The sequence below is a fragment of the Anomaloglossus baeobatrachus genome, chromosome 1 (assembly GCF_048569485.1).
Source record: "Anomaloglossus baeobatrachus isolate aAnoBae1 chromosome 1, aAnoBae1.hap1, whole genome shotgun sequence".
Classification (NCBI taxonomy): Eukaryota; Metazoa; Chordata; class Amphibia; order Anura; family Aromobatidae; genus Anomaloglossus; species Anomaloglossus baeobatrachus.
Window position 1 is genome coordinate 632567279 of NC_134353.1, and position 25352 is coordinate 632592630.

Below are 25352 nucleotides of genomic sequence, written 5' to 3' on the forward strand. Positions count from 1 at the left end.
CTCCTATCACTCGCACCCATACAGGTCTATGGGTGCGAGAGAATCATCGGACTGCACTTGGATGTTATCCAAGTGCAGAGCGATATACCCACAGGCTGATAATAGACTAGATGGTGGGGAATAAATCCTCCCCCTCCTCCACAGCTGTGTCCCGATCGCACACTCGGACCAAGCTCGCAGCAGAGCCTGAGCCGAGGGTCATTAGCATATCGCAGCCAATGCTCTCGCATCGGATGCCATACGACAGTGTGACACCGGCCTACGATATAGAAGAGCCTGTGAATGGAAGCAGTCAGCTGACACACTGCACCTCAGTGTGGGGGCATGGCTGACTGCAACCAATCACAGGCACCGGTGGGCGGGGAAAGCAGTGTATAGTCAAAGAAGGCGGCATCGGAAGTGAACGATCAACCTGGAAGCAGCTTGTCACCATGATATAGCATGGGTGAGTACAGCCTTACCATTTTAGATCCGATAACCTCTTTATTTTAGCATTTTAATTTGTTAGAAAATCTGTAACAGAAGGATACCTTTCCAACAATCATGGCATATCATTCCACTGCATACATATGAAAATTCAATTTCATGAGCTAGACACTATTATTAATTTCTTTATATTTTGGTCTGGGAATACAGATTGTGCGCCTTTCTGTGAATAGAGTCTATACATATAATGATGTAGAATTTAGAATTATATAGGTGCTATAGAAGTACCAGGCAATCAGTATCAAGCAACATGTAACAGCCGATAGTAGTGGTCAGGGGCATAGCGGTCACATCCGAGTCATGGACACTACAATCGTAAATGGCACAAGGGAGGTGAAGACTGGGTCCCAGAAGCTAGAGTTATGCCTGTGCTTATAGCGCCAATATATTAAAATATGATCTACTGTTAATATCCTCTTAAACATGTTGACTTTCCCCTTATAGTACTCTTTTTACACCTTCTTGGACACCAAAAGTTCTTCTTATACATAATTTTCACAGGATTTAGAGAAATCCCAACATTTCACTCCATGACTACCCATTGGGTGTTTGTGTCAGTCTCTTTCCTTCTTTTTTCTTCCAGTCTCTTTCCCTCCCCCTCTTCCTGTAACACAAATCTGGATCATTTGCAACCTCACTTCAGACACAGTTTTCCTCGTCATCCATGCACACATCAGGAAGAAGCTCCACAATCCCCAATCTCCAGCCCTTCTGCTTCAGTTTATAGAATTTACTACATTTCCTAACACTTCATTCTCACATTTACTTACTCCTTTGGTCTCAATATCACATACTACATCTTAATAATGCTTTTTGCGTCTTCCAAACATCACGTGTAGTGGTACTTGCTCTTTACGTTTTCACATCTGTCCAATTAATCTTACACCATCTACTAACTCAACCCCAAAGCTTAATCTTTACTGGAAATTAAAACTAAACCTCCCCAAGTAACTTCTATATATTTTCTTCTCTCCATAACTCACTTTCTTTACTTTTGTTTTGGCCCCTGCCTGGGGATGAGTGGCCAGGAAGATGCCGACAGCACCAGGGGCTTTTCTCTGGACAAAGAATTTCTAAACTCACCGAAAGGACGGATTTTACTGGCAGAGCTGGTAAGCAATGGTACATGAATATTGCGTATATAGCTAGTATCTATCTATCTATCTATCTATCCATCTATTTATCTATTTATCTATCCATCTATCTATCCATCTATTATCTATCCCTCTATCTATCCACCTATCTATCTATCTATCTATCCCTCTATCCATCTATTATCTATCTATCTATCTATCCCTCTATTATCTATCTATCTATCTATCTATCCATCTATCTATCTATCCCTCTATCCATCTATCTATCTATCTAACATTACAAATATAAATGGTGCTTAAACATTGTGTTATAGTGTCTATTTATTTTTCTTCAGTATTTTATCTATACATTTATCATATCGCTATCAGTTTATTCAGTCATCCATTCAATATTTAGTTTTATTACTTCCCACGTCAACAGTGAAAAAACCCTTTAACGTTTAAAGGGATTGTGTCATGAGAAATTAACATATTGTTTAAATCAATTTTGTGTTAAATGTGTTTACTAAACAAGTTTAGCAACAATCTGTATTAAAAAATAAAAATGAGAAACATTGCCATTTTCACACTCACCACTAGCGCTTTTTAGACTCTAAGAGATCTATTCCTCAAAGCTTTTACGTGTAGGGACGGGTGTAGGTGTGGCACCCCAGGGTTCGGTTGCCACAGATATACCTGTACCTGGGGCAGGGAAGGATCTTCACATCAGGTAATCCCACAAACAACACCTTCCACTCCAAACCTGGAGGGGGTGGCCTACAAGCCGAGCTCGGCTGAGGTCCCCTTTAAATCCATGTCTGGAGGCGGAGTCAGAGAGTGACAGTTGAGAGTTGAGCTCAGAGAGGACTGTGAGCACATCAAGGTGAGAGGGCTGTGCTAAGCCCGTACGAGTAGCTGTGAGACAGACTGAAGGATCCAGGAGTGAGGCAAAAGAGGAGTGACCGGGGAGGTGGAGCCAGATCGGTTCATCCCTGAGGATCTCCTGGCCGCAGCAGCACCTGAAAGCAAAGCCGCTTCACAGAGCTTAGGGACCACAATAAGTACAGAAGTGCCCCCTTAGGGTACTTTCACACATCCGGATTTTTGCTCTGCGGCACAATACGGCGTTCTGCAGAAAAACCGCAACCGGCTTTTGTAACGCCGATTGCGGTTTTTTTTGCATTGACTTACATTAGTGCCGCATTGTGCCGTAGGGGCTTGCGTTCGGTCCGGTTTTTGCCGCATGCGGCAGATTTAGCCGATGCGGCGGCCGGATCGAACGTACCCTGCAACGTTTTTTGCTCCGGCAAAAAACACCGCATCGCGCCGCATCCGGCCGCTGTGGCGCATTTTCAATGCATCCCTATGGAGGCCGGATGCGGCGCGATGCGGAAAAAACCGCATCCGGTCGCCGCATGCGGTATTTTCCACTGCGCATGCTCAGTAGCATGCCGCAACCGGAAAAAACCGGACCGGCCGCATGTAAAAACTTATGCAAAGGATGCGGTGTTTTCACCGCATCCGTTGCATAGTTTTCACAGCCGGATTGAGCCGCAGGGCTCAAACCGGATGTGTGAAAGTAGCCTTAGAGAAGCTACCGCCACCTGCAATACAGGTGAAGACAGAAAGAGAGGGTCAAGGTATAGCTCCATGCAGCCTAGGACCAAGGAGAGACACAGCACAGCAGGGAGGCCTCACACTAACCTGGTGTAGAGATCCTGAACTGTTCCCAGATCACCAAAAATTGTCACATCAGAGACTGTACCCTGAATAATACCTGCAAGTAAAACCTGGTCAAAGTTAATGAATTGGTGTGACATACTTTATTTCTTTCATCTGAGGAGCCATAGGCTGCTGCACTAAAGTGACAGTTGAAAAGGCTGTGAAGACAAACTGCCAAATCTGTGAAAGACTACTAAAACTGCCCTGGGGACCCCGCTTCACCTACGGGAAGTGCAAACAACTGGCTGCCTAACCATCACCCCGGAGGTCTTACCTCCAGCCCCAGTAACCATACTGGACATAATCTCATTACCCAACGCCTGGAAACCGAGTACCCCACGGCCCTGGGGCAGATCAGCGGGTTTTGTGGCAGGGCGCACACAGAGGTGTATGCCATTACTCCAACACTCCTGATTCATTGATTCATAAGGAGGGTGACACCTCTTGATGAATCGGGAACGTCCGAATCCAGCACATTTCCTCATCAATGGTGTTAACAGTGCCAGGCTTGATGAATCAGGCCCTAACTTTCTGTTGTTTTAGGAAACAACACATGTACATGACCACACTGAACAGTCTCAGTCACTGTCTTTTCCATTGAAGCATCTAATGATCATGTGCATTTGTCATTGTCAAGGGAGAGTGAGTAGGGTCAGCTGTGACATCACTTATCATGAATGGTGGATCCTGTATTATCAGCTGTGCATAGAGCTGTTATCTGTCATTGTAATCCCGCCTCTGATGGAGTTTGGATTCTGAGTTTTAAAACCCCCAGTGGCCAGTGTAAAAATTGCTAACTTCTAATTAAAATTTTAAATACATATAATTACAAAACCTTATTTAAATAATGGGTCATTTTCTAATAACACATTCCCAATAAATTCTTCAAGGTTCGAAATGTTATGGTAAATAGTGAATGACCTGTAATTATACCACATGTAACAACCTGTAATTTAGAATATTGATACACTGAAGTTTGCTTGGAAATATATCCTGTTGTCAAATCATACATTTACAAGCTAATGCTGAGGGGGAAATCAAATGTGGATGTTTGTAGTAAAGGAAAATTGTTCTCACTTTTCTTTGTCTACTGTGTTCGAGTCCCATAGAAGTCGATGTTTAGTAATATGTCAAGGAAATTATTATTATTATTATTATTATTTATTATTATAGCGCCATTTATTCCATGGCGCTTTACAAGTGAAAGAGGGTATACGTACAACAATCATTAACAGTACAAGACAGACTGGTATAGGAGGAGAGAGGACCCTGCCCGCGAGGGCTCAGTCTACAGGGAATCGGTGATGGTACAATAGGTGAGGACAGAGCTGGTTGCGCAGTGGTCTACTGGGCTGAGGGCTATTGTAGGTTGTAGGCTTGTTGGAAGAGGTGGGTCTTGAGGTTCCTCTTGAAGCTTTCCACGGTAGTGGAATCTGTCAGTGAGATCAATTCCCAAAGTGCACATATTGGCATGCAGGTCTTTGACATGTTATTCCATAGCCACCTTTATATTTTATATCTGTTGCTGCATTCCAAAGAAATGTGTGTTTTAATTCATATGTAGTGATGAGCGCGCACTACCATCCTCAGGGGCTCAGTACTCGTAACAAGCAGTTGGATGCTCGGATGAGTGCAACTCGAGTACCCAAGTATGATGAAAGTCAAATCATCGCTCTTTTGCCCCATTGAAAACTAAACAATAAAAAATCCACATATTTGGTATCGCTGCTTTGAGAAATGTCCATTCTTTCAAAATATAAAATTAATCAATCCAGTTGGTAAACAGCGCAACGGGAAAACAAATCGAGACACCAGCTTTAAAACATTTTTCACAACATCGCAATATAATACTATCAGAACATAGCAAGTATCTAGAAAAGGTATCAGTAAAAACATCAGCCCAAGGCCCCAAAAAATAAGCCATCACTTAGCCTCAGTTCCCAAAAAAATTAAAACTTCACGGTTCTCTGAAAATAGCGTTCAGAGTTAAGGCCCAGTCACACACAACGACTTACCAGCGATCCCGAAAACGAGGCGACCTGATAGGGATTGCAGGTAAGTCGCTGGGAGGTCGCAGGTGAGATGTCACACAGTCAGATCTTACCAGCGATGCAGGAACAATACAGGTCGCAGTAGCGACCTGTATAACGATCTCAGCAGTCACTGTGACCCTGTCACACAGTGTCAAACACAGCGATGTGTCCTGCCCAGCAGGACATCGACTTTGAAGAAAATGGCCTGGACCATTCTGCAACGACTAGCGATCTCACAGCAGGGGCTTGATCGCTGGTAAGTGTCACACATAACGAGATTGCTAACGGGATCGCTACTGCGTCACCAAAACGGTGACTCAGCTGCGATCTCGCTAGCGATCTCGTTATGTGACAGTACCTTTAGAGTTAGAGTTCAGCCTGTTTGTTATCTACGTACTAGTACTGACCTTTAGAATCATACTGCCAGGTCAGTTTTACCATATAGTGAACATGGTAAATTTAAAAAAAAAGTTGTGAATTTGCACTTTTTTTTACAAATTCACCACAGTTGAATTTTTTTTTCCTGTTTTCCAGTACACTATATATTGAAAAAAGAATGGCTTCATTCAAACTTACAACTCGTTCTGCAAAAAACAAGTCATCAATATGGCTACATTGGTGGAAAAATTAAAAAAGGTATAGCTCTCGGAAGGTCAGGAAAAAAAACTGAAAACCCCCCCCCCCCCGAAAATGGGGATCTCATGACAAGGTTAAAGGTAATTCGTCAGTAGATTTTTGTTATGTATTTGTAGCGCCCCTGAGAACCTCAGGGCGCTACAAGGAACTGCATCCTCTAGGGGATGCAGAACCTACCCCCTGGGACCTGGAGTACCAGTGCCGATTTCACCAACACACATCTAAAATCCTAGTTCTCCTCTCTACCCTGGGCATAAAGGGTTAACCATGTAAGGGGATGGTCGCCATGGGAACGAGTCCCTTGGTATAGCCAGCCTGGTGGGAGGGGTCAGTCAGTCAGAGAGCAGTCGAGTAGAGGGGAGCACACAGGAGAGGTGTGCGGACGTGCCTGAGCTGGGTCCGTGTAACGGTGACCCCGGGGCACAGGAGAGAGGTCGCCAGAACGGGTACCGAGATACCGCTGGGACCAGAGCACACACGGGGCACAGGGCCCTAGGTCAAATGGTTTGGCAAATATCTGCATGGTGAGGACACCTTCACGGACTTCATCGAACCAAATAATCCGGGGGCATCAGCAGTAAACTAGGATTGGGGTTCGGACACTTACCTCCCCGCAGGATCCGCAGTGCTCGCCGTACGGAGAAGGAGACTGTACCCCAAAAGGGAAAGTTGGGGTTCCCAAACGCTCCACGCTATGGGGACTCAATCTACAGAGAGTGCCGGGGACAGAGCAACCTGGGTCACTACATTGGCACTGATACTCCTGGGACCTGAACCAGCAGGCCGAGGGTCCATGTGAGTAGAGACTGTTAAAGTTAACCTGGTGTGGTCTCCATCATTATACACTATACATCTCCCAGGCACAGCCCTACCTGCGGAGGGCCTACCACCATAGCTGCCACTACCACCATCCCCGGGAGTACCCACGTTGAGCAGCGGCAGTTCTCCATTCTTAACCGCAACCCGCAGGTGGCGTCACGAACATTAACTCTATTATCCCCTGTAAATACTCCCCTTTTATTAAGTGTCCCCAGGGCACGGGACCGGGCAACGGCCACCAGAGTGCCAGAGTGACATTCCCATTTGTTACTGCCCGGGACCGAGTACCCCCTTCCCTGGGCGACACATAATCTGAGAGCAATATAATGTAGGGGCAGAGACACTGATTCCAGCAATGTGTCACCTGGTGAGCAGTTTCAATACAATCAGTGTGTTATCAGCAAGAGATTATTACTGCAGGACTAGGTATCATGTTCTAAGCAGTCCAAATAATCTGTGTAAGGCCCCTTTCACACGTCAGTGATTCTGGGACGTTTGTGCTTTTTTTAAAACGTACCAGAATCACTGACATACGCAGACCCATTATAATGAATGGGTCTGCTCACACGTCAGTGATTTTACACTGCACGTGTCTCCGTGCGGCGTACCCGCGTGTGCTTGATTGCCGCACGGAGACATGTCCATTTTTTTCTGGCATCACTGATGTTCCACGGACCACGCAGTGGTGTGATCCGTGAAACACGTGCCAGAAAAAAATGTGCTTTTAAAATAAAAAAACATTTTAACTCACCCGGCGTCCAGCGATGTCCTCTGCAGCCCGTGCAGCCTGCTGCTTCTGAGCCGGCTCATTACTGTCGCGCATACTCATTATGCGCGACACAGCCGACTCGGAAGCAGCTGCTGCGGGGGTCACCGCCGGCCGGATGCTGCACCGCGGGAGCGATCAGCACCATGGACAGCGGGAGCGCGCACAGGTGAGTTGTTTTCTAAGTGCAATCACGGGCCACGGAGAACGGAGCCCGGATTGCACTTAGACAACCCACGTGTGCCGTGAATCACGGCACACGCAGGGACATGTGCGTGTTTTACACGCCAGTGAAAAACGTCACTGTTTTTCACTGACGTGTGAAACAGGCCTTACACAGACCATTGATTCACAGCTTGCTGGGTGTGGGCGGGGTTACAAACAGCTCAGCATTCTGAGCACTGCTACATCTACAGCAGTGACAACAGGGATTCTAGCAAAACTGCACCAAGCAGTCCAGTAAGTGACACACAGCTGGAATCAGGCTCTCTGTCCCATACATCATGCAGCTCTTATATTACATAGCAAAAACTGCTGACAGATTCCCCTTAAGTGCTCTCTCACACCCAGAGCACTTATTATCTCATTTACATATGAATTAAAACTCATATTTCTTTGGAATGCAGCAACAGATATAAGTTATAAAAGTGTCAATGGATTTATGTTTTAAAGATCTGCATGCCTATATGCAGTGTGGGATTCCCATACATTATATTGCTAATTACCAAAGATAATTTTGTATTGAATAATCAGGCAGGGAAAATAAGAGCGGACATAACCCATTGTTTATCAGTTCAATTACCTCTGTGTTATGGCATATGATCCTCATTTCCTTCCATGTTTCTCTCCACAGGTCCTTTGCTTTGTGATATTGATATGTTTTGCGGCCTCCATATCGTCCTATTTGGCAGCCGCTCTGATTGAGCTTATTATCACTCTCATCTTCCTCGTCCTTTTCTCAAGTCACTACCATCTGCGTTTTGCTGCTCTCAACTGGCCCTGTATGGTGTGTAAAACATTAGAAAAGGCATTTGGTTTGGATTCTTCTACCAAACCCCAGAGTGGAAATGCGATTACAGAATTTAGCAGCAATTGCAAAGTTTGTTCTGTTTATTCTGCTTAATTTGCTGTAGCATTTAAGCCGGACAGATAAAGTACTGGTGACTTGAAAGTGTGGGTAGTAATTTGGATTTCATTAGCAATCTCAGCAGTTAATGATTAAGTTGTTGCCTCCATGTGTGATAAATACTATTGGAACCAGACCTGATATCCTTCCAGCTAATTACTTTTGTCCCATTTAATACTGATATAATGCACCCTGTAAACTAGATTAATAAACGCGTTGTTGGTGCGCGGTCTTAATTACTAATACTGCATTCTAGAAAAAAAACAAAGAGAAAAATTGCATGAAAAATACCCTGACTATAAATGAATAAATTGCAAGTTCTTAATAAACAGGGTACTTAGTATATACATTTTTGCAAAAAGGTAAGAAGCCGTCCCACCTCGTCACGGTGTACCCATCTGAGACAGTCCCTAACCTACTGAAGTTAAAAACATTATCAATACCTGACTTGTGTCATGTCAAAACTCCAATATGAATGGTGGCAAGTGGTCAGCTGTGTCCCAGATTAAATACACAGCAAAGTGAGACGCAATTAGCTGTTCAGTCTCAGTATCAGGAGGGCTGCGCCCCCAACTTGCAGTAAAGCAAGATAACATACAAAAAACACCAAAAACCTGAGCTGCAATTTATTTATTTATAGTCAGGGTATTTTTCATGCAATTTTTCTCTTTGCTTTTTTTCTAGTCTTAAGGCTGCAATTCACATGCTTAATGTTGCATGTTTACTGAACATTGTTTCAGCTCAGGTTTTTGGTGTTTTTTGTATGTTATCTTGCTTTACTGCAAGTTGGGGGCGCAGCCCTCCTAATACTGAGACTGAACAGCTAATTGCGTCTCACTTTGCTGTGTATTTAATCTGGGACACAGCTGACCACTTGCCACCATTCATATTGGAGTTGTGACATGACACAAGTCAGGTACAGAATATGTTTTTAACTTCAGTAGGTTAGGGACTGTCTCAGATGGGTAGACCGTGACGAGATGAGACAGCTTTTTACCTTTTTGCAAAAATGTATACACTAAGTACCCTGTTATTAAGCACTTGCAATTTATTTATTTATATTCAGGGTATTTTTCATACAATTTTTCTCCTTGGTTTTTTCTAGTCTTAAGGCTGCAATTCACATGCTTAATGTTGCATGTTTACTGAACATTGTTTCAGCTCAGGTTTTTGGTGTTTTTTTTTAATACTGCATTCTGTTGCATTTAGGATTTCCTGCGCTGTGTCTCCGCCGCAGTCATTTTTGTGGTAGTGTCAATTGTGGCTGCTACACGGAGTTCAGGAGAGGCAGGAGCAATTGCGGCAGCTGTAAGTATATTTACACACCTCACTTACTTTACGTAGTGACACAATCTTTAGGATAGATCTTAACTTACATGAAACACTGGTTTTATTACTTAAAGGTAGAGATGGCTTTAAAAACAGAGTATCTAAACTTTTGGATATTTATGTAGATGTTGTAGGCCTGTAAATTCTTTACAGATTGGTTGGGGTCTGGATCCTGAGACACCCCCCACAACCTTTAAAAAGATTTCTTAGAAGTGGGCAGCACAGGAGGCAGGTGAGCATAGCTCCCACTTGAAGAAATATAAAGGAACCCAAGTACAATGTGGCTTCTTTCAGCCCTGCTGGAAGAAATCAAATCTCCGAATGTTTGGAAACGATAGCAAAGGTGGTTGAGTCTACGCGTTTCAAAGTGGTCCTCACATCTTTCTCAGGAAAGCCACATTGTGTGCACATGTTCAGACTCAGGAACTGTCCGCTTTAGCCTCTTGAGCTGTGCACCTCTAATGGGTTGTTTACATGATCAATGGGGGCCTCAGGACCTGGACCCCTAAGAACATATATATATATATATATATATATATATATATATATATATATATATATACACACAGTACAGACTAAAAGTTTGGGCACACCTTCTCATTCAAAGAGTTTTCTTTATTTTCATGACTCTGAAAATTGTAGATTCACATTGAATGCAACAAAACAATTAATTAACACATGTGAAATGAAATACTTAACAAAAAAGTGTGAAACAACCGAAAATATATCTTATGCGGTGTGGAAGTAGAAAAAATATAGCACTCACCAGTTAGTTTAGCTGTGCAGGATCCTGTTTATTAAACAGTGGAGATTACATGTGCGGAGAGGGCTAGTGGGGAGAGGGAGTGAACGCCGCGGCAGACGACGGCCGTTTCGCACCTGTCCGGTGCTTCACCAGCTGAAGCACCGGACAGGTGCGAAACGGCCGTCGTCTGCCACGGCGTTCACTCCCTCTCCCTACCAGCCCTCTCCGCACATCTAATCTCCACTGTTTAATAAACAGGATCCTGCACAGCTAAACTAACTGGTGAGTGCTATATTTTTTCTACTTCCACACCGCATGATTTGCTATCTATGGATATAAGCACCCCAGTGTTTGCCTCCAGCCTCTGAATATGAGACTTTTTCCTACATTGGATAGAATGGCTTGCTATATGCTAAGTAGTGCCCTGGAATCTCTCCTCCATTTCTGAGAAAATATATCTTATATTCTGGGTTCTTCAAAGTAGCCACCTTTTGCTTCGATTACTGCTTTGCACACTCTTGACATTCTCTTGATGAGCTTCAAGAGGTAGTCACCAGAAATGGTCTTCCAACAGTCTTGAAGGAGTTCCCAGAGATGCTTAGCACTTGTTGGCCCTTTTGCCTTCACTCTGCGGTCCAGCTCACCTCAAACCATCCCGATTGGGTTCAGGTCTGGTGACTGTGGAGGCCAGGTCATCTGGTATAGCACCCCATCACACTCCTTCTTAGTCAAATAGCCCTTACACAGCCTGGAGGTGTGTTTGGGGTCATTGTCCTGTTGAAAAATAAATGATGGTCCAACTAAACGCAAACCGGATGGAATAGCATGTCGCTGCAAGATGCTGTGGTAGCCATGCTGGTTCAGTATGCCTTCAATTTTGAATAAATCCCCAACAGTGTCACCAGCAAAGCACCCCCCCACCATCACACCTCCTCCTCCATGCTTCACGGTGGGAACCAGGCATGTAGAGTCCATCCGTTCACCTTTTCTGCGTTGCACAAAGACACGGTGGTTGGAACCAAAGATCTCAAATTTGGACTCATCAGACCAAAGCACAGATTTCCATTGGTCTAATGTCCATTCCTTGTGTTCTTTCACCCAAACAAGTCTCTTCTGCTTGTTGCCTGTCCTTAGCAGTGGTTTCCTAGCAGCTATTTTACCATGAAGGCCTGCTGCACAAAGTCTCCTCTTAACAGTTGTTCTAGAGATGTGTCTGCTGCTAGAACTCTGTGTGGCAATGACCTGGTCTGTAATCTGAGCTGCTGTTAAACTGCGATTTCTGAGGCTGGTGACTCGGATAAACTTATCCTCTGCAGCAATAGTGACTCTTGGTCTTCCGTTCCTGGGGCGGTCCTCATGTGAGTTTCTTCGTAGCATTTGATGGTTTTAGCCACTGCACTTGGGGACACTTTCAAAGTTTTCCCAATTTTTCAGACTGACTGACCTTTATTTCTTAAAGTAATGATGGCCACTTGTTTTTCTTTACTAAGCTGCTTTTTTCTTGCCATAATAGAAATTCTAACAGTCTATTTTGTAGGACTATCAGCTGTGTATCCACCAGACATCTGCACAACACAACTGATGGTCACAACCCCATTTATAAGGCAAGAAATTCCACTTATTAAACCTGACAGGGCACACCTGTGAAGTGAAAACCATTTCCGGCGACTTCCTCTTGAAGCTCATCAAGAGAATGCCAAGAGTGTGCAAAGCAGTAATCAAAGCAAAAGGTGGCTACTTTGAAGAACCTAGAATATAAAACATATTTTCAGTTGTTTCACAATTTTTTGTTAAGTATTTCATTCCACTTGTGTTAATTCATAGTTTTGATGCCTTCAATGTGAATCTATAATTTTCAGAGTCATGAAAATAAAGAAAACTCTTTGAATGAGGTGTGTCCAAACTTTTGGTCTGTACTGTATATAAATTTGAGTTTCTCTTGAAAGGAAACCTATCATGTTGTACATGCAGTTGGTATGGTAAAGAGCAGGAGAAGTGAACAGGATGATGTATTGGTTTGTGTAAAAAGATTCCATATAATTTGAATTGTATTCTGATTTTTGTATGGCTATGAGTCCAGTGGGCGGTCCTGTTCAGTGATTGACAGCTATTGCTGCATGCACAGTCATACAGGGATTGTCCACCAGACTCATATGCATACAAACAGCAGGGATATTAATGATTAAAATACATTTCAAATGAATACAAGTTTTACCAAACTTTTACCGCAATAATGTATATAAATATAATCATTTCTTCCTGCTCTATGACATGCAGATCAGATAACATTTTTAAGATGACAGGGTTCCTTAAAGGCCTCATTCACATGTTCGTGTTTCACATAAGTGTTGTATCACAGAAACTCTATAGACATGTTCACATGTCTGTATTTGTGTTTTGTCGACTGTCCATAAAAAAAGAAAACAGAAACATATCTTATTTTAATCTGATTTGGAGGTTAAAGTTACCCAGTCAAGTCAATGGGTCCTAGTGCTGTCCTTTTATTACTGTCTAGAGGAGGGGTGTCAAACTCATTTTCACAGAGGGCCATATCAGCATTATGGCTGCATTCAAAGGGCCGATTATTATTGTAAGGGCCCAAGCAGATCTCCATCTCCCCCTTAGCATTGCACACCCACAAACTCCCACCACAGGCATCTACCAGCACTATAGACCCCCAAATCTCACCACAGGCACCCACCCACAACATCACACACACCCAAAACATCCACTACAGGCACCCCCCAGCATCGCACCCCCTAAACTCCCTCCAACTGCCAGCGTTGTATTTCCCCAAAACTCACCACAGGGCCCCCCACATTATAGACCCCACAAATCCCACCAAAGGCAACCCCCTGTATTATAGCTCCCCGAATCCCCCACAGATATTATAGACTCCCCTAAACCCCACGACAGGCATACCCACAGCAGTATAGACCCTCCAAATCCCACCACCCTTTGCTTTTTTTTCACCTTTGGCTTTTGTGAACGAGAGCTAAAAATGGGGCATGCGTGTTACTTCTCTCCTAAGTACCAATCACTTTGTCCGAGCCAAAAGTGGCGCCGATAACATGTGACGGAAATGACGTCATACCAACCAAACGTCATATACCTACCTTCTAACATCTACCGTGTGTAACATGTATGGCAGCCTCTTTAGCACATACAAACGTGCTGGCAATTTTTTAAAAAGTCATGTCACTATGGACAGCAGAGAAAAGCACCCGGATTTTACTGGCAACTCAGCTTGCGGGCCACATAAATGTGGAGACCTGGTTTGGCCAGTGGGCCCTCAGTTTGACACCCCTGGTCTAGGGAATTGTAGAAACCCTGCCAAACCAGTCCTGAATAAACCTTCTGCCAGACTAATCAAGGCTAACTTGCACTATACACCGTAACTTCTTTGTGCACACATACGTGTCCTTTGTATGGGACAACAGGAATACTATTTGAATGGAGTAATGCATATATATATATATATATATATATATATATATATATATATACATATATATATATATATATATATATATATATATATATAATTGGATAGTCATGAAATCTTATAAAGCTTTTTATCATTTTTCTACCCTAAAAGTATGCAGTCATAAGGAGGTTTCCATTCCTGATTATGTGGCCACATTTCCTCATAGGGTGATGAGAGTGTGTTTCACTCCTCAGTTATTTTAGTATTTATCCTTTGCTTTCATTTGACCCCCTGTCAAAAATATGAGATTAGTATTCTTAGGTATGTAAGCATGCAACCTATTTACAGTATTTACAGGAAGACTGCAGCTAACGGCAATGTTCGTTCTTAAGGTACTGTCACACATAACGAGATCGCTAGCGAGATCGCAGCTGAGTCACCGTTTTGGTGACGCAGTAGCGATCCCGTTAGCGATCTCGTTATGTGTGACACTTACCAGCGATTAGGCCCCTGCTGTGAGATCGCCGGTCGTTGCTGAATGGTCCAGGTCATTTTCTTCAAAGGCAATGTCCTACTGGGCAGGACACATCGCTGTGTTTGACGCTGTGTGACAGGGTCACAGTGACTGCTGAGATCGTTATACAGGTCGCTACTGCGACCTGTATTGTTCCTGCATCGCTGGTAAGATCTGACTGTGTGACATCTCACCAGCGACCTCCCAGCGACTTACCTGCGATCCCTATCAGGTCGCATCGTTTTCGGGATCGCTGGTAAGTCGTTGTGTGTGACTGGGCCTTTAGGTTCTTGGTAAACTGCTTTTCACTGCTTAAGTATGCGGCCAAGTGGAGCAGCCAAGTCACGCAAAAAAAAAAAAACAGCAGTGGCCAGTAGCTTTTTTGATTTAATATCTTTAAACAATGACTTTATGTGAGAGGGGAACAAATGTTTCATTCTTATAAGCAAATGGCCAATTGAAATGGTGGTGACTCTGCCGCTCCGTCCAGCCTTACCCTCATCACGTGGCCATTAACAATGACACTGTTTTCAATTTGAAATCTGCGACAATCATCACATTTGTGTGATTTTCGCTCGCATTGCAAAATCTGAAAATTGTGTAGGCAATAATTGCACTGAAATACTATAAAATGCTTTTAGTTTTGCCACCTGGTCATTATTATTATTATTATTTATTATTATAGCGCCATGAAAGGGGTATACAGTCAGGGCCAGAAATATTTGGACAGTGACACAAGTTTTGTTATTTTAGCTGTTTACAAAAACATGTTCAGAAATACAATTATATATATATAATATGGGCTGAAAGTGCACACTCCCAGCTGCAATATGAGAGTTTTCACATCCAAATCGGAGAAAGGGTTTAGGAATCATAGCTCTGTAATGCATAGCCTCCTCTTTTTCCAGGGACCAAAAGTAATTGGACAAGGGACTCTAAGGGCTACAATTAACTCTGAAGGTGTCTCCCTCGTTAACCTGTAATCAATGAAGTAGTTAAAAGGTCTGGGGTTGATTACAGGTGTGTGGTTTTGCATTTGGAAGCTGTTGCTGTGACCAGACAACATGCGGTCTAAGGAACTCTCAATTGAGGTGAAGCAGAACATCCTGAGGCTGAAAAAAAAAGAAAAAATCCATCAGAGAGATAGCAGACATGCTTGGAGTAGCAAAATCAACAGTCGGGTACATTCTGAGAGAAAAGGAATTGACTGGTGAGCTTGGGAACTCAAAAAGGCCTGGGCGTCCACGGATGACAACAGTGGTGGATGATCGCCGCATACTTTCTTTGGTGAAGAAGAACCCGTTCACAACATCAACTGAAGTCCAGAACACTCTCAGTGAAGTAGGTGTATCTGTCTCTAAGTCTACAGTAAAGAGAAGACTCCATGAAAGTAAATACAAAGGGTTCACATCTAGATGCAAACCATTCATCAATTCCAAAAATAGACAGGCCAGAGTTAAATTTGCTGAAAAACACCTCATGAAGCCAGCTCAGTTCTGGAAAAGTATTCTATAGACAGATGAGACAAAGATCAACCTGTACCAGAATGATGGGAAGAAAAAAGTTTGGAGAAGAAAGGGAACGGCACATGATCCAAGGCACACCACATCCTCTGTAAAACATGGTGGAGGCAACGTGATGGCATGGGCATGCATGGCTTTCAATGGCACTGGGTCACTTGTGTTTATTGATGACATAACAGCAGACAAAAGTAGCCGGATGAATTCTGAAGTGTACCGGGATATACTTTCAGCCCAGATTCAGCCAAATGCCGCAAAGTTGATCGGACGGCGCTTCATAGTACAGATGGACAATGACCCCAAGCATACAGCCAAAGCTACCCAGGAGTTCATGAGTGCAAAAAAGTGGAACATTCTGCAATGGCCAAGTCAATCACCAGATCTTAACCCAATTGAGCATGCATTTCACTTGCTCAAATCCAGACTTAAGACGGAAAGACCCACAAACAAGCAAGACCTGAAGGCTGCGGCTGTAAAGGCCTGGCAAAGCATTAAGAAGGAGGAAACCGAGCATTTGGTGATGTCCATGGGTTCCAGACTTAAGGCAGTGATTGCCTCCAAAGGATTCGCAACAAAATATTGAAAATAAAAATATTTTGTTTGGGTTTGGTTTATTTGTCCAATTACTTTTGACCTCCTAAAATGTGGAGTGTTTGTAAAGAAATGTGTACAATTCCTACAATTTCTATCAGATATTTTTGTTCAAACCTTCAAATTAAACGTTACAATCTGCACTTGAATTCTGTTGTAGAGATTTCATTTCAAATCCAACGTGGTGGCATGCAGAGCCCAACTCGCGAAAATTGTGTCACTGTCCAAATATTTCTGGACCTAACTGTACATAATAGGGACAAGTACAATAATCATAAACAATACAAGGCACAGACTGGTACAGGAGGAGAGAGGTCCCTGCTCGTGAAGGCTCGCAGTCTACAAGGGATAGGTGAGGATACAGTAGGTTAGGGTATTCATGATGCACGGCACACAACTACTGTGTGAATCAACTGTTATAAACCAGATCATTTTCAGTTACAATGAAAATAATTGTCATCAGTTCAAATCAATTACTTTAGGTAAGGAACAAGTATTATGGTTAGATATGGTGCCCACCATTCAGACTATATGCAAATTTGAGATGATGAGTCTATCTTGTACAGTCATGCACACTGTGGTTCCGCATAGTTAGCTGTCGGAGCTCTGTGTGTCGCACAAATCTGGATAATGTGCTTACAGAATATGCCGATGTGTCGCATTAATGTTCAATAACGTGTTAAACATACTACTGAATTCAGTCATGGATAAAAAAAAATTACTTAAACTTCATTTGACCAAGACAGTCTTGATTGAAGTATGTAACTCCAAGATCTTGCTTTGGTTCTTTTCCAGCTCTTTGGGTTCCTACTGGTCGGAGTGTTCTCTTATGATGCTTATAACATATACAAGACAGAAATAACGGACCAGGCATCTGAGAGAGAAGATGGTGAGCATACTGTGCCAGCTTACAAGAACTGTATATACCCACTATATTCTTGCTGTTTTCCATCTGCAAATATATAGTTAAATACAAAAGTAAACAAAATAGGTCGGCAATACCAATTTGGCTGAACCTTTGCAGTATGTTGCCCTCTTACAAGGTAAAGTATGTCATCACTTTACAATTGGTAGGTGTCTGAACTATGAACGCTTAGTGACCTTGAGCCTGAAGCTGCACCCCCTTCTAAGTATTGACCTATGCAGGAAACTACAGCAATGTCTTTTAAAAGAGGGCCATGCTGTACCCCTCCATACAGTGTTCTATGTTATACGAAACATTGGGCATGTAAAAATGGTAAAGGGGACAAAGAACTAGATTAATATTGTACTTTCTTTATTCTCAAAATCAATAGAGCTCCCAGAGTCCAGACCCCACAGGCATTAAGTTCATGTCATAAGTTATATATATGTATATAAGAGCCCATGCCGCTCTATAAAATGTAAAAAACACTTTTATAACACTCACCTTAGTGGGCGGTTTGGCCCAATGGATGTTCCTTTTCTCGTTCCGGCATCGTCTCCATCTTGTGCCATTGCTGTCCTCCTGCCCAGCCCCGTGTGCATGATGTGTCCTGCGTCATTCACAGAGAGGCCTCCATTGCGCTCCTGCACATGCGCACTTTGGTCTGCCCTGCTGAAGGCAGAGCAAAGTACTGTAATGAGCAGGCACGAGGATAGGTCAAAGACCGCCCACACATGTGCACTACAGTACTTTGATCTACCCTTAGCCAGGCAGATCAAAGTATGCATGCGTAGAATCACAATGGAGACCTCTCTGTGAATGACGCACAACACATCATGCACACGGGGCTGGGCAGGAGGAGGGTGATTGCACAAGATGTAGGAGGCACCGGATCAAGAGCAGCGACACCCATCGGACCGGACCACCACCTAGGTGAGTATAATAAAGGTGTACAGTGGAACCTTGGTTAACGAGAACAATCTGTTGTGGGAGTGTGCTTGTTAACCAAGTTACTCGTTCAGCAAAGCAAGATTTCCCATAGGAAATCATTGCAATGCAGACAATTCGTTCCACAACTTGTTAAATGTTCCATCCTGGTCCCCTATTGTGCCATTCCACACATGCACAAACACACACAAACACGTACATACACACACAAACTCACACAAACACACACAAACACACAAGCACGCACGCACAAGCACATATTATGCTCACCTTACCTTCCGTTCCATCGCCGGTCTCCTGGGACTTGCTGTTCTCCGGTATGGACTGTGTATCGGGTTACCATAACGACGAGGGAGGAACTTACACTGCCAGAGTGCTGACGTCAAAGGCAGGAGCCGCTTGCCTCTGAGTCGCCAGCGCGCTGCCTTTGAGTAGCGGTAACAGAGGAAGTTCCTGCTTCGTCGCTATGGTTGCCGATACACAGCCTGGAGTGGAGCGGCGAACTACAGGACCCAGGAGGCCGGCGATGGAACTGAAGGTACACATATTATGCTCACCTTACCTTCCGTTCCATCGCCGGCCTCCTGGATCTTGTAGTTCGCCGCGAAGGATGTTGCGATGTTCCGTGGGACTACAAGAACCATGAGGCCGGCGGTGGAACGGAAGGTAAGGTGAGCATAATACTGTATGTGTGTGCGTACCTGTTTGTTTGTGTGTGTTTGTGCGTGCTTATGTGTGTTTGTGTGGACTGCAAGAGCGGGTCAGAGCGCGGTGGATGTACGGAACCGGAAGTGTGTGCGGTCAGGATTTTGCTCGTACAGCAAAGCTTTCTCGTAAACCGAGTTACAAATTTACAGAAAGCTTTGCTTGTTAAGCGAAATTCTTGTTAAGTGGGTTACTCGTTAAGCGAGGTTCCACTGTATTTTCTATTATACAGAGCGGCCCGGGCTCTTAAGTACAGCATTTTGGAATGCTATATGTAAAGGATCACTGGTGCTGGTAAGGGAAAAATCCGGTGACAGGTTCCCTTTAAAGATGACACATTTCCGAAAAAAATAATTATTTTCATCTTTTACATTTTTAAATTAGCAAAAAAGGAAAATGGGCCAATGCAAAAGTTTGGGCGCCTTGCATGGTTAGTAAAGAGGGTGATTCATTCACTACTTTACCCACAAAAATTGTTGTAACTTCTAAAAGAGACCATTGACCATACTGAAATTTGGACTGTACATACTTTAGTTCATGAGAAGTGATAGCGCAATGAACTTATCTCTCTGGCGGTCGTCTTTAGTCTTCACTAACTAATAGACTTGCTGTACACCTTTCTGCTTGTCGGTAGTTTATGTGTGGTGCCTCCATTTTTTCATTCCTTCTTAATTTATTAACAGTGTACAGATACAGTTTGGAGGAGTGTGTTTTCTTTGTGAAAACTTATTAGAAAACTGAGTCCTTCAAGAGTTGCCAAAGGGAGTTTCGAAAGACGTGTGGAGGTCGAAATCCACTGTCCATACTGTGTATTCTGTCATTGGTGAATAAGCTACAAAGTACATGAAATTGCTGGATAGGCATGTTGGAGGATGTCCAAAAATACCAATTGAAAGGTCGGGTGTAGAGTAACAAATCATGAATATTACAGGCACTGAGAAAATATACAGTAAGAAATTCAGACTATGACCCTCAGACGGCCTGTGGAATACATTCAACAATATGGAACGGAGCCTACACGGATGCGAATGGTGGACATTTTCAACACCTGCTTTAAAACATCTGTTTTTCATGAACCAAACTACATACCGTACAAACTGAAGTACTACAGATTATCTCTTTTACGCCCTGTGCGCACGCTGTGGTTTTTACTGTGGTTTTGCCGCAGTTTTGCTGCATGTTTTGTTGCAGAAAATATTCATAACCTTTCTGCAGGCCTTCCCCAGCAAAACCTATGGTAAAAAAAAAATGCTGTGGGCACACTGCGTTTTTTTCACCTACAGGGTTTGCTGCATGTTTTCTGCAGCAAAAAGATTTGCATGTCACTTCTTTTCTGCATGTACCTGCGGTTTTTGCCATAGATAATGGTAAAAAATCGCAGGGAACAACCCGCGGCAAAACTGCGGCAAATCGTGGTAAAACCGCAAGTGGTTTTCGGGTTCGGTTTGCTGCGTTTTTTTTTACCGCAGGTGCGGTAATCTTTCAGAGGGTCCGGAATTTTCTTAAGAAAATTCCATTTTCTAGTGCACACAGGGCCTTAGAAGTAAGGCTATGTCTGCACGTTGCTTTTTACCTGCTTTTTTGCTGCTTTTTCAACTGCAGCGTTTAATGCCAAAATGGTTGTGTTCTGCTTTTCAAGCAAAGTCTATGGGAATTTGGGTTTCTAAACCCCACTTTGCTGTTCAAACTGCAGCCTTTTTGTTGCAGAACTTTGGTCAAAAACTCAGCTTTGCAGTGCAAAACCCAAATGGCAAAAACAATTGACATGTCAATTGTTTTTGCCATTTGGGTTTTGCACTGCAAAGTTGAGTTTTTGACCAAAGTTCTGCAACAAAAAGGCAGCATTTTGAACAGCATAATGCGGACAAGAAACCCAAATTCCCATAGACTTTTCTTGAAAAGCAGAACACAACCATTTTGGCATTAAACGCTGCAGCTGAAAAAGCAGCAAAAAAGCAGGTAAAAAGCAACATGCGGACATAGCAGCTATTTATATAGAAGAGCCAGTCCAGCATGTTAAACCACACTTAGACCATGATGAAATGCCGAACCACATTGTCTGATGCTGACATAAAAATACCTTGTTGTACCCATACATGATGGCTTACTTTTAAATGAATAAAAATTATGTTTTACTGACAGTGGATTATCTGACGTAACTCGCTGGACTGGCTCTTCTATTCCTTTTCCTGTAATAGTCAATGGGGACATTCACATGTGTGTGATTTTTTTATGGACCAAGAGGACCATGGTAAATAGTGGAGACATGCAAGATTTTGATCCAAGGGTCAGATTAAAATTGCAATATGAGTCAATAGGTCTGTGAAAAATTAGATATCCAAGTTCGCTGCGATTTTTATGGACTGCCAAAATGGAGAACGTTGAGATACTTTTTTCTTTTTATTTGTCCACGAATGAGAAAAAAATGATGACATTCGGACAACACTCTGATCAGAATAACTAGCCAATTTTTATTGTACCTGGAAAAATCGTATGTGTGAGTGAGCCCTAACAGTTTGAAAACAAAGAGCTGATACTCGGTTCTTGCACAGGAGTCTTCTGTTGTTATTGCCATCATAGATGCCATAAAAGTAAAGATTATTAGTATAATGCATGGATATCTACATCCCGTGGCTTGAGAGCCATATTTAAATGGCTGGCCCGCCTTGTGTGGGCACCAGGTTTAGCAAACAACTATGAAGACAAGGTCTCCAAATGATGATCTTTGTGAGTACCCCTGCACAGAAGAACAGATGAATATATACTGGTGGTGAGGGTGAAATACTGCCAGTTAGAGGGGTGCTCGAAGCTCGGCGCAATAGTGTGGTGAATGTGCTTGATGCATGCATACCAAAAAGGGGTAAAGTGGGACCCCCTGGATGTCAGTATACTTCCTATAAGTGAGGAGGCACAATGTCTCGGTGTGCTTTCTATGGGAAGCTTAGGTTGTTATTATATCAGTGCTGTACGGCTCTTGATGTCACTATAGTGCATGGTGTGGGAATATGGCTCATGATCAAAGTTATAAAGGTCCGCTGGTATATATGATACTATAACAGAGGGCTGGAGGATTTCCTCAGTACACACAACATTGTTGGTTATAAATGACTTAGTGACCAAATGTACAATTGGTGGAGGAAGGTTGAACTAGATGGACCTAGGTCTTTTTTCAACCTAAGTAACTACAGTTAGGTCCAGAAATATTTGGACAGTGACACAATTTTCGCGAGTTGGGCTCTGCATGCCACCACATTGGATTTGAAATGAAACCTCTACAACAGAATTCAAGTGCAGATTGTAACGTTTAATTTGAAGGTTTGAACAAAAATATCTGATAAAAATTGTAGGAATTGTACACATTTCTTTACAAACACTCCACATTTTAGGAGGTCAAAAGTAATTGGACAAATAAACCAAACCCAAACAAAATGTTTTTTATTTTCAATATTTTGTTGCGAATCCTTTGGAGGCAATCACTGCCTTAAGTCTGGAACCCATGGACATCACCAAACGCTGTGTTTCCTCCTTCTTAATGCTTTGCCAGGCCTTTACAGTCGCAGCCTTCAGGTCTTGCTTGTTTGTGGGTCTTTCCGTCTTAAGTCTTGATTTGAGCAAGTGAAATGCATGCTCAATTGGGTTAAGATCTGGTGATTGACTTGGCCATTGCAGAATGTTCCACTTTTTTGCACTCATGAACTCCTGGGTAGCTTTGGCTGTATGCTTGGGGTCATTGTCCATCTGTACTATGAAGCGCCGTCCGATCAACTTTGCGGCATTTGGCTGAATCTGGGCTGAAAGTATATCCCGGTACACTTCAGAATTCATCCGGCTACTCTTGTCTGCTGTTATGTCATCAATAAACACAAGTGACCCAGTGCCATTGAAAGCCATGCATGCCCATGCCATCACGTTACCTCCACCATGTTTTACAGAGGATGTGGTGTGCCTTGGATCATGTGCCGTTCCCTTTCTTCTCCAAACTTTTTTCTTCCCATCATTCTGGTACAGGTTGATCTTGGTCTCATCTGTCCATAGAATACTTTTCCAGAACTGAGCTGGCTTCATGAGGTGTTTTTCAGCAAATTTAACTCTGGCCTGTCTATTTTTGGAATTGATGAATGGTTTGCATCTAGATGTGAACCCTTTGTATTTACTTTCATGGAGTCTTCTCTTTACTGTTGACTTAGAGACAGATACACCTACTTCACTGAGAGTGTTCTGGACTTCAGTTGATGTTGTGAACGGGTTCTTCTTCACCAAAGAAAGTATGCGGCGATCATCCACCACTGTTGTCATCCGTGGACGCCCAGGCCTTTTTGAGTTCCCAAGCTCACCAGTCAATTCCTTTTTTCTCAGAATGTACCCGACTGTTGATTTTGCTACTCCAAGCATGTCTGCTATCTCTCTGATGGATTTTTTCTTTTTTTTCAGCCTTAGGATGTTCTGCTTTACCTCAATTGAGAGTTCCTTAGACCGCATGTTGTCTGGTCACAGCAACAGCTTCCAAATGCAAAACCACACACCTGTAATCAACCCCAGACCTTTTAACTACTTCATTGATTACAGGTTAACGAGGGAGACACCTTCAGAGTTAATTGTAGCCCTTAGAGTCCCTTGTCCAATTACTTTTGGTCCCTTGAAAAAGAGGAGGCTATGCATTACAGAGCTATGATTCCTAAACCCTTTCTCCGATTTGGATGTGAAAACTCTCATATTGCAGCTGGGAGTGTGCACTTTCAGCCCATATTATATATATAATTGTATTTCTGAACATGTTTTTGTAAACAGCTAAAATAACAAAACTTGTGTCACTGTCCAAATATTTCTGGACCTAACTGTATGTAACTATATAACTATGTATGAAGGAGATCATACAGCTTGACCTGTTTTGATAGTTCTCCCACTGTAATTTTTGATTTAAGGTTATACCCTAGTAGTTGGTTTGTGAATTAATTGTATTCGATTAAATAAATTGAAAAACGAAATTATTGTATATAATGTTTTATACAATTTTAACTCTACACTTGCTTATTTCGTAGGTGTTCGTAATTAATAATGACTACTCAAGGATTGGAATTGATATAAAAGAATAAAACAGAGACATTTGGACATCGTTAGGATTATTTCCTCATTATAATCGCTCTAAAACTCATTTCACCATAACTTATGGATTCTCAGTATTTATCAACAAACTTGTCCTGAGACAAACTTGAGCCAACACATCAAAGACTATGTGAGATATACAATGTGAAGATTGTGTTACATCTGTATGATATTAAATGTGTTTATTGTACACTTGTGATTTGAGTATATGAATAATGTAACCTGTTATTCTGCCAACAGAACATAGAGAGGGTGGGCTACATGAACAATATGAGTTGACTAATGATCCAGTGTTTATAAAACATGCCTAAACAAGTCCTGTGATTGTGTGTGATACAAAGTGTTTTGAGTTAGATAACTCTTAGGGCGGCTTTGTACGTTGCAACATCGCACGTGCGATGTCGGTGGGGTCAAATCGAAAGTGACGCATGTCGCGGGCGGAGGAGGGGACCCTGCGCTCTCCCACTGCTCGGGTCCGGCTGCTGCGGCTGCTGCTGCTTGGTGGTGGCTCGAGCGGTGGGCCGGATCCCGGGGACTCGAGCGGCGCTCCTCGCCCGTGAGTGAAAAGGGTGGGGGATTGGATTGTGGGGATTTGGTATTGTCCGTGACGCCACCCACGGTTGTGGTGATATTGGTGACACCACCGCTGCTCTAGACGGGGATCCCGGGAGCGATGACAGGGAGCAGCCTGGATGTTAGTTCTCCCCTCCGTGGGTAGGGGGTTGGTTGTCCCGGGGCCCGGTGATGGGGTAGGGATGGATGGCAGGCGGGTTACGGGGCCTGGTGAGGTGCAGGGTCGCAGGGGCAGCGCTGTGCCGCACGGCATGGTGGTACTCACTCAGTCAATGATGAGGACACAGTTCTTGGTAAAACACACGGCTGGATGGACGGGTCCCACAGACGGC

General features: G+C 43.2%; 1 protein-coding gene across 1 annotated transcript; it reads left to right on the top strand.

The window, feature by feature from the left end:
• Positions 1 to 1069: 1069 nt before the first annotated feature.
• CMTM5 (CKLF like MARVEL transmembrane domain containing 5) lies at positions 1070 to 24637 on the top strand. The gene is made up of 5 exons (XM_075340803.1): positions 1070 to 1598; positions 8389 to 8541; positions 9871 to 9969; positions 17583 to 17676; positions 24384 to 24637. The coding sequence occupies exons 1-5, from the start codon at positions 1503 to 1505 to the stop codon at positions 24395 to 24397; spliced, it is 456 nt and encodes a 151-aa protein (XP_075196918.1). The 5' UTR covers positions 1070 to 1502; the 3' UTR covers positions 24398 to 24637.
• Positions 24638 to 25352: the final 715 nt, after the last annotated feature.

What these genes read in the sequence shown, in the direction of transcription:
- CMTM5 (XM_075340803.1), top strand. Translation starts at nt 1,503, where the DNA reads ATGAGTGGCCAGGAAGATGCCGACAGCACCAGGGGCTTTTCTCTGGAC. An exon ending in GGATTTTACTGGCAGAGCTG is followed by an intron (nt 1,599 to 8,388) that starts GTAAGCAATGGT and finishes TTCTCTCCACAG; the next exon opens with GTCCTTTGCTTTGTGATATT. An exon ending in CTCTCAACTGGCCCTGTATG is followed by an intron (nt 8,542 to 9,870) that starts GTGTGTAAAACA and finishes TGTTGCATTTAG; the next exon opens with GATTTCCTGCGCTGTGTCTC.